We start from the raw sequence: 10,050 nt of genomic DNA on the forward strand, positions 1-10,050 counted from the left end.
ACAAATTCTCATTATACAAAGCTTGCAGGAACTAGTTCAGCAGAGGCCAATTATGAGTGTAGAGCAGTTCATTGAGAAGGTGGCTTGGCCTGGAGCCCAACCTTCTTTTGTGGGAGATAATGAAAGTTTTATAGCCCAAGCACCTCAACAGCATGAGCCAAAACCAGAAAACGATTACTCTTCTGAAGCCACCATCCCTAGAGCTGTTGATTTTGCAAAAAGAAGATTAGAGACGAGATCCAATGAGGCTGCTCATCCTAGACCAGTGCCGGCATTAGCTGATGCACCATTTCCAGGAGTGGATCCATCTTCACCTCAGCACCCAGCAGACTCTTCCATTCCTGTCTTAGAGATACATGAGGGCCAAACCATACCAGTCCTGCCTTTGGACACTTCTCCTCTAGCTACTCCAGTATGACATCTAACAGATGAGAAGGATGTTCAGATACAAGACACATAGGACCAGTCATAGGAATTTTGATTCTTGATGATACTTTTTGCTTTTTGATTTATTATTATTATAATTTTGGTTTTCGTACAGTATTTCCTTTATGTCTACATATACTGCTAGTTTTATTTATGGGTAATTAGTTTGCTCATCCTGAAGCATTTTGAACAGTTTGACTTGTTTTTGATGACATGGCAGTGAAACACTTTTATCTTTTTGTGAAAATTGGATGTATGTTTTCATTTTGAATTGAGTGCATCAGCTAAGACTATTTTTTAATTGAGGCCAGTTAGAATTTTTTCAATTGATGCAGTTGAAACTATTTTTTGTTGACATCAACTAAGGAAATTTTTTGCTAATATCTACTATATTTGTTTTTATCGACATCAGTTGGGGAAATAGATGATGTTGGATGGGTTTTTTCTGACCAACATCATTCAATGATATTTTTCGACTGTCATCAGCCATAGAAACCCAAGTCGGCATCAACCAAAAAAATAGTCTTAACCAAAGTCAACAAAAATACACTAGCTAACATCGACAAAAAATAACCTTGTCTGATGTTGACCAAAAACCCTAGTCGATGTTGGTTGAAAAACCCTACCTGATGTCAACCAAAAAATAACCTTGACAACAAAACCTAATTGACGTCGACTGAAAAATAGTCTCAACTAATGTTGACCAGAAAAACTTTGGACAATATCAGCTAAAAAATAGTCTCGACTAATATCAAATGAAAAAGACTTTATCGATATTAACCAAAAATAGTCTCAATCGATGATGGCTTAAAAACATCATCAGTTGGTGTTGGCAAAAAAAACTTTGAATGACATTAACCAACAAATAATTCGTACCAAAGTTGACCAAAAAAAATCTTAATTGTCATCATCCGCAAAATTGGATTGAATTTAAAAATCTAAACAAATATCTAATCCATCTCCCATTAGTTGATTTAAAGTGGATTGAATTGAATATGAATTGATTTTATATGTTTGGATTTTTTTTTCACAGCCCTACTCTCCAAACCACCTGCAAATATATTATAAAGATAGCAAAAACAACAAAGGATGACATGGAGGGGAGGCAAAACCAAACCTATGGAAACAAAAGACGCTCTATGTAAATTTAAAACTAGGTAGAGTGTGACTATATCCTTTACAATTAAGTGAAGAGAAAGTAGCTCAGGTTGCTATTCTTACACCCATTTTGTTTTTGTTCACAACTAAACTTGTTTTAAAAAATATATCCTTAACAAAATGTTTTATATTTAAAAAAATTGTCAGAAACATTTTCGTTATACTATTAACAAAAATATGACTTTACAATAAACAACTTTTCATCCAAAAAAAAAAATTGAAAAAGTTATTTGAACTCAACAAAAATAACGATAATAACACACTTCTCAAATAGCTCAAGCCAATTTATCAATTTAGTTTTCTAGCCCTATATTCAGTGTTTATCTGAACTAAGCAATCCACTAAAATACATAATGCCAATATACCGGCCACTTAAATGTTTTTTAGTGGTATGGTAAGATGGTATGTTCAAGTGTACATCCTTTTTTCACAGCTTTAATTCAAAAGCCTTAGTGTTGGTGGCTCAACTGCAAGAAATGGGGATTTTGCCCATCATTAGCATCTACAATTGCAATTCTATTGATGAGGCACAGAAGCTTATCGTCCTTGGGTAATTACCCTTTTGAGCTAGAGTGGGCCAAGTTTTGCAATGTTTATCTTCGAACCCCAAAATAATAAGAATAATAATAACAATAAAAGAGGCATAGGCACCATGAGGCTTAGGAATCCTGTATTTTCTTTTTTCATTTCCACTTTTAGTTTTCTTTCTTCCAGAGATCAACCAACCTACTCACAAAAGATAGGTGTGCGGTCTTTCATTTAAATCCAAGTTATACATACAAGCAAAAATCTGTACAATGTTTACAATAAAACAGCAGCAAATCTACTATATGACCCCATCCTGTAATAAAAATTTGTGGTGTGATAATTAGCAATGGAATTGATCTAACCATCAATTAATCAAGAAAATATGCTGCTGCTTCATCTACTGATTCTGCAGCCAGAGCTGCTTCGGCTATTCTAATTAACATTGTGGCCTTGTAGGTGGCCAAATCTGCATTCTGGGCAAGAGATTGAGCCCTTTTGCGTTTATTTATGGCTAATTCCATGGACATGTTTGCATTGGCTTTGGCCTCTTCAATCTTGAGCATTGCATTTTCTTCCATGGCATCTTGTTCAGCTGCAAATGCTGAAAATGAATACAAGATCAGACAAACATTTACAACATTCATTGGAGTATACACAAGTAGACACCAGCAATTTAAAATCCAACATGACTTTAAAAAAAAAGATGAGTGCAAAACCCTTCGTGCAACCATCAACACAATATCCCAACCAAAACTAACTAGCAATCTTATGACAGACCCATTTTTGCATTCAAATTCATACACACAAATCACTGTAGACTCAATGAAAGACCCAGTTTTGCATTCATACACAATCGCCATGGTGCATTCGAACAGAGAGACTCATAGCTTAGTTATTCTAAACATCCACAGTAGCTGCACTCTTGCAGAATTAACTGCAAAGTCATATGATATGCCAAATCAAAAAGCTTTATGAAATAAATCCAATGACTAAGGGAAAAGTTCTAAATCATTTGATTCAAAGAATCAGAAACTTAACAAAATTGTTGGACAAACAGGTCAAATACAAGTATTTGTATTACAACAGACCAAAAGAGGTAAGGGAAAAACCACTACATGAAAATTCAACACTAGGATGAAAGGTAAATTAAGGTTTCTATTTCACAACATTTAATAGAAGAAATCCACATTCCATTTTGTTGAAGACAGAGATCATAAAATTACCTTTCAACACACTTGGTTGATTGCCTCTACTAAACTGACTAGGTTGTCTCTTGAACGACCTCCTTTTTCGCAGCAAGGGCTTCGGGATAAGTGGAGCTCTCTTTGATTGATGACCCTGACACAATTAATTGAACTAAGTCAAACAGATAATGGGGATGCACTACACTACTGAAGATTACAACAATGCCACAGCCCCAACATGAAATATTATACCCAAATAAAAGTACCCACAAACAGTATCTAAAAACATTAGGAAAAACCCAGCTTTTAACCACAGATCTTGAAGTCATCTGCATTTTCTGACTACAAATAATCAACTAAGGACAATAACTATTGATATACAAATATAATATACCATTAAACTAGCAATATAGATTTAACATACACCATAGAACTAGAAATATAGAATTAACATACTCTGGAGACACAGTAGAACATTCAAAATCATGATTGAAAATTTACCTGGAAAACCCTAAGCAGGAAAGATCTTTTTTGCTTTCGTTTTCTCATCCAATAGTTATATACAGCTTCTACCACTTCCTTGCTACCAAGGTCCTGACAACCATTGGCAGCAGATTTTTCATCAAATGTCTCATCTGGATTATAATAATAAACCTTCTCCATAGCATCAATAATTAACTCAAAATTATCTTCTGATACATGTTCTTGAAACTCATTGAACTTTTTCAGCCATTTCTCATCTTCAGAATCCATGTCATAATTTGCAGTTTCCCTTGTCATCGCTCTAGTTAACTCATCACCAAAGGCAGATATGTATGTGACTGGTCTGTGATAGGGAAAACTGTTACTTTCTGCATAGGAAGAAACCTCACGCACACCTGGAACTGGGATAACTTTGGCAGCAGTAGCAGGGGTATTACGATCAAAGCACTTCTTGTAAAGGTCTTTAAAGACATTCCAGTCTTGGCGATTAGTAAACTCCAGCTTCCACCCATTGTCCAATGAATACATTACTGCATGGGTGAATCGATTTGTTGAGAAGGGACGCATCACTTTTTCTGCTCTGAATGTGCATCTTGTTAATCCACCTTTCTTTACAGTGAAAAGCCATTCTTTTGGAGATGACGTCTCTAAAGTAACAATTGCTCCCTCTGCCCTGCAACATTGGTCTATCTCTGATACCAATAAGTTTGCAAAACAGGAAGATGAGCCTAGTCTATCTTTCGAATCCACTATGGCAGAACGAGCTTCTTTCAGGTTCCCTTTGGTGCTATCATTGGCCATACTCCTAAGTTTCCTGCTAGAGGTCACAACAGGCAATTGGCTATTGTTTTTCCTACCACCTGTTAAATCAGAAGCTACTGCCCCATTTCTGCGTATACTCACCATTGAAGGACTACGGGCTTTCCTTTTCCTAAGAGAACTTCTCCTCTTCTGAATGCCTCTAGAGTTCAACATGTTCCTATATTGTCCATTCCGACCAGCTGCCCTGGTGGTAACCTTGACAGAAGAATGCAAGGATAAAACATCATTGATTTCAACCACATCAGATGTAACAGTTACAATATCAGAAGGTTTCCTCTTAAAGGTATCACTTGAAATCTGCTGTTCATTCTGGTTTTCCAGCAAATCATCATCTGACTCGGTATCCTCATCCCTATGCACATTTATTGGATTATGTACAAGAAAAAATGACCTAAACATAAATTTTAAGAACATCGCAGACTGCAGATACTCAAAACAAGGAGGAACAGCAGAAAAGTCCACAGAAAATGACGGCACGGACCCTGTGACCCCAAAGAACTGGCCTATTCCAGTGTTTACAGCAGGAGGACCCTGAAAGATGATATAAGAAACAGAAACATCTTTAAATCATTGAGCAAAATAAAAACTGGAAAACCAGCCAGTAAACAGTGACTATATTTCTTCTCCCCTCAATATGCCCATAAGCACCTAGGGGCAGGAGAATACTGCTTCTACCACTATTATTAACAGGCCAAGATTATAACCATTAAATAATCAGCGTGAAAATCCTTTTTGTATCATTAGTAAGCCCTTTTTTATTATTTCGGTAAATTTGGTCACAAAGCCAAGAGAACAGAGGAATTACTGGAACAACAGTATACAAAGCAATGTTTACAGAATCCATGGGTAGTTTATCCAGACTTAAGTTTGCATAAACCTCTACAGTATGAAGTCAATAAAAGCAGAGAAAGAATGCTGACATCACAAATTCAAGTCAGGCACACAGGAATTTGACACAGATAAAAGTTAAATAAACAGTCCCAGCAAAGATCTCTCTAAGGACAACAAAGGAACAAGGATGTAACAGATCCTGGTAACAATATCACGAAGATAAAGGACCAACCACAAAAATAATAGATTAAATAAGCAAATTCTAGATAATTTGGATGGGATACAAATTCAGTGAACATGGTAGGTACTCTATTCACAAAACCAATTCTTAACTATGCATTCTCTGACTAACACACACCACCCCCAAAATTCTTTAAAATTCTACTCAACAGTATAAAGAATCAAGCAAAAAAACCCAATGATTTAATCAACAAATTCAAGATAATTTAGATGGGTTGCAAATTCAGTTAAAATTGTGGGCACTCAACTATCCAAACCAGAAAAACCCAATTCATAACTAGACACATTGGCCAACTTACGCACCACCCCAAAACTTCTTAAAAATTCTACCCACACCCGAATAACTATTTTAATTTTTTTAATCACTAAAAGTTTTTATCAATAGCACCCTCCAAATCCATCAATGTAGTTTCATCCAAAATAAACTACGTTCAAATCAAGAACCAATTTTTTTAGTTACCTTCACAAACAGCATCCCCTTCGACGCAAAAGCACCGTGAATAGCCTCCGACATGAAGAACCCCGACAGCTTCCTCGGGGAAACCCTAACCCTGGCAACATACCTCGCCACCGAAGCCAACAACCTCAAAAACCTTCCACTATTCCCGGCACAGCGATTCACAGCTACGGAAAGCACGCAGCGCCAAACCTCCACATTCCTTCTAGAAACTTCCCTCTTCAAACCCTTTTTTCTCCTCTGATACACAAGGCCCTTACCGAACCTCCTATCAACCACAGCAGCCTCCTCGGAGCGCTTCCCCTTACGTGGCGTCGCCGCAGCGTCAAATTTCGCCGCTTTCAACGGCGGCAGCGGCCACTCGTCCCCATCGTGGGATCGCTTGGTCTTGACCTCGCCGGAGTCCGGCCAGAGCCGCCGGCCCGAGCGTAAAACGCGGGCCGTCTCGGCCCCCTTCATCCCGAACACCCTCGTCGTACGCCGCATCCCGGCCGCCGGCATTGCCGTACGGTGAACCACTTAAAAAAAACGAACCAAACCGAACCGATCGTTACTTTTTTTTTCCTTCAGGGGGGAGTGTCACATGATCTAGTAGGTGGCTAAGGAAAGAAGAATGCCATGGTGTGGAGAGAATCGAAATTATCGAACAGCGATCGTGTCCGATTTTACAAATTAAAAACCCATAAACAAAATATTTTTAAAAAAATAATTAAAAGAAGGAAGAAAGAGGGGGAAAGGGGTTAAAGGGAGTTCTGAAAAATTGAACCTTGAACGGAACAAAAGCGAGAAATTTCGGAGGTGAATCGTTGGGGAGAGCGAGATCTGTGATATAGAGAGAGAGAGAGAAGAGAAAAGAGCGCGCGCTGAGGAGAGAGAGAGTGAGGGGACTGGGTGTCACTGTTTCGGCTAGGGTTTATGATTAAAACCGCTGAGGGGGAAGAAGGGGAAAGAGGAAGAGGGAGAGAGAGAGTTTTGCCGAGTGATGGAAGCCGTTGGATTGGAATGATGGAGGGTTAAGATTTGTTGGGCGCGCAGAACGATGCGGCTCCCTCCAAAGAGCGTTTTTTCTTGTTGCTCAAGAAGACTTCAAAGGAGAGAGAAGGAGGGTGGATATTTTGAGGACACGTAAAGAGTTGTCAGTGATAGTGAAAAGACAGTTTTAAGAATAGGAGGCAACCAGCGCTCGACACTCGAGTGGTATTTATCTTTGTGACTAAAAATATAATTCATTCAATTTTTTTTTATTTTAATACTAATATAAATATTAATTAATTAATATTATAAATTAAATAAGCAATTGATTATAAATGAATATATTAATGTATAATTTAAAGCTATTAGTTTTGTAATAATTATTTTTGAAAACTGTTTAGAGTAATTTTTAATTAACTATTAACTAATAATATAAAAGGAAAAAATGTTAATTTTATTAAAAGGATATCTAGTGTACCAGTATTAAATTTATATTTTATAACTTATAAGTAATTTTTTATATTATTAATTATTATTTTAAATTTGTATGAATATATATTAATGGATATGTCAATAAATATATTTTTATATACAATCATGTGTCATAAAATTGTTATTATTAGAGGTGTTGTATTAAGTAGGATGGATATCTTTCATTTTTTTTATGTCATGTTCCCTTTTAACTTTTTTTATTAAAAAAAATAATTTAGCTCATTTTTTTGTTTGCATGATTGATTTGAAATATCAAAAATTGAGTGAATTATGGTTTGCACTTATGTTTTAATATTTTACTCTTATATAGTTAATTGCATAATTTCAGTTTTAAATAAATCTCAATTGATTAAATAAAATATTTTATTTATTATTTTGATCACATGATAATTGAATAATTTAATTATAAAAAATATTCTGGAAAAATTAATTAAGATACATATACTCATGATAATTTTTTTAATTGTTTATATAATTTTGTCAAAATTTATATAGATAATTTTTGTTGAAAAGTATTTCAAACTGAAAAATAAAAAAGGAAAAAAAATACAAGTAGAATGATAAAAAAATACTTTGATTTAATTAAACAACAAAAAATATTAATATACACTACAATGTATTTCATTAAATAAATTTTGAAATTAAATATATTTAATAAGTCAATTAATTATCAATTAAACACTATAAACATAGTCAAATACATGTAATTAAAATAATTAAATATTCAATATATCAACCAATTTCAATAAACTATAATTAGCATGAAAATTAGTATTTAATGATATATTAATATTTTATTAAGACTACATGCATTAAAATAATTGAAAAATCTAGAAATTATGAATCCTATTAATATTATATAAATAGGTAATTTATATTTTATATTTATTGTTTCTTGTCATGTAGTAAAATTATAAAACGTAAATAAAAAAATACATTACATTAGAGGAAGAAAAAAAATAAAGCTATAAAGAACAAACGTTATACATTATAAAAATTTTGTTTACGTGACTATAAACTTTATATCTACAGTAGTCGGTAACCCGTGCATCTAAATGATTTTTTATGAAAGAATAAAATAGATTGTAAAAAGATAAAAGAACTAACATTCATATTAAATAGTTGTAAATAGTAGAGTTGATCAATTGTCAAATTATTTGAGTCATTTGATTAACCAATCTTCAAAGGTTGATATTCATGTGAATTTGAAACTCGTGTATACGTATGAGTCACTTGATTAAGGGGCTTCAAAGGTTGATGTTTATGCGAATTTAAAACCTGTGTATACGCATGGATCACTTGATTAAGGAAACTTGAAGATCATGCAAAACAATTGTTTCAGATCACAAAATTAACAAACTATATTAAGATGAATCTCATAAGGCTTAAACATAATAAACAAAATAAATGTTTAAAATTAAAAGGGTTAAAAAGTAATAAAAAAGTGTAATTAAATTGAGAATTGAAATTTCAAATAAGTAAAATAGTTTTTTTTATAAATATATGACAGCATGTCAATTATAATATAAATTACTCCATATTTACATTTGTCAGGTCACTTAACAATTGTTAATTTACACTTAAATACTTGAATTTGAAGCACTTCAACAGTGACCAAGCTATTTCCTCTAATTACCTGCAATAATAGAGAAAAATTAACAATTTCAAATCCATGTTCATGTTCTATTAACTGCACTGTCCTAACAACTTAAATTTAAAAGACAATGCAAAAGAATAGAACTCACCACCATTTCTATGGGATTTTTCTCATTGTCATTCACTTCACGACCAAAAAAAATTCAAGTGAAAAATGAGAGGAATCCTAATGTTTTAAAATCCCGTGATTGTTCTGACCTACTCATGGTGGAGAGAAGGGATCAGAGAAGTGAACAAAAAAATATGATAATAGCATGACTGCAATTGTAAAGAAGAAAATGAAAGACGAATTAATAAGAATGAAGAAAGAAGACATAAATCCATAGCACAATAGCATGAAATTTGAAGTTGAAGTACCTCTCAAATAGCTTGAACCTTCCATAAAAAATGTTTTTTTAAAATAATAATAATAATAATAAACATGCATAAAACAAAGTACAAAGAAAGAACCTTCCAAGGAAGAAAATCAAAAAGTGGAAAAATAAGGAAAAAATCAGTAAGGAAGAAAAAACATGAAACAAACAATAATAACTAAATAATAATGATAATAATAATAATGATGATAATAGTAATAGTAATAATAATAATAATAATAATAATAACAAAATTAATTAATTAATTAATTAAATACAAAAAGAGAAAGTAAGGAAAATTTCTAATTTTCATTGCACGACGTGATTTGTTTTTTGTGCAAATTTCAGTATTAAAGTTGGTATAGGAAACATCAATTATGGGCTCAGGAACCACAATAATAAATGTTAGAAATCAAATACTTTTAAGAAAATCCTAATGTATTCATTA

The 10,050-nt window shown here is 33.6% G+C and overlaps 1 protein-coding gene across 1 annotated transcript; it reads right to left on the bottom strand.

Annotated features, from left to right (window-relative positions):
- Positions 1–2,240: 2,240 nt before the first annotated feature.
- On the bottom strand, positions 2,241–7,288 carry LOC114391164. The gene is made up of 4 exons (XM_028352179.1): positions 6,133–7,288; positions 3,798–5,132; positions 3,336–3,450; positions 2,241–2,713 (listed from the first exon to the last, which is right to left on the bottom strand). The coding sequence occupies exons 1-4, from the start codon at positions 6,628–6,630 to the stop codon at positions 2,481–2,483; spliced, it is 2,181 nt and encodes a 726-aa protein (XP_028207980.1). The 5' UTR covers positions 6,631–7,288; the 3' UTR covers positions 2,241–2,480.
- Between the last annotated feature and the right edge of the window lie 2,762 nt (positions 7,289–10,050).

The sequence above is a fragment of the Glycine soja genome, chromosome 2, assembly GCF_004193775.1.
Source record: "Glycine soja cultivar W05 chromosome 2, ASM419377v2, whole genome shotgun sequence".
NCBI lineage: Eukaryota > Viridiplantae > Streptophyta > Magnoliopsida > Fabales > Fabaceae > Glycine > Glycine soja.

Excerpts from the sequence above, each read along its gene's own strand:
- LOC114391164 (XM_028352179.1), bottom strand. The coding sequence starts at position 6,630 with ATGCCGGCGGCCGGGATGCGGCGTACGACGAGGGTGTTCGGGATGAAG. Across the intron at positions 5,133-6,132 it reads AGGGGATGCTGTTTGTGAAG|GGTCCTCCTGCTGTAAACAC; the intron begins GTAACTAAAAAA and ends ATCATCTTTCAG. Across the intron at positions 2,714-3,335 it reads TCAACCAAGTGTGTTGAAAG|CATTTGCAGCTGAACAAGAT; the intron begins GTAATTTTATGA and ends ATTCATTTTCAG.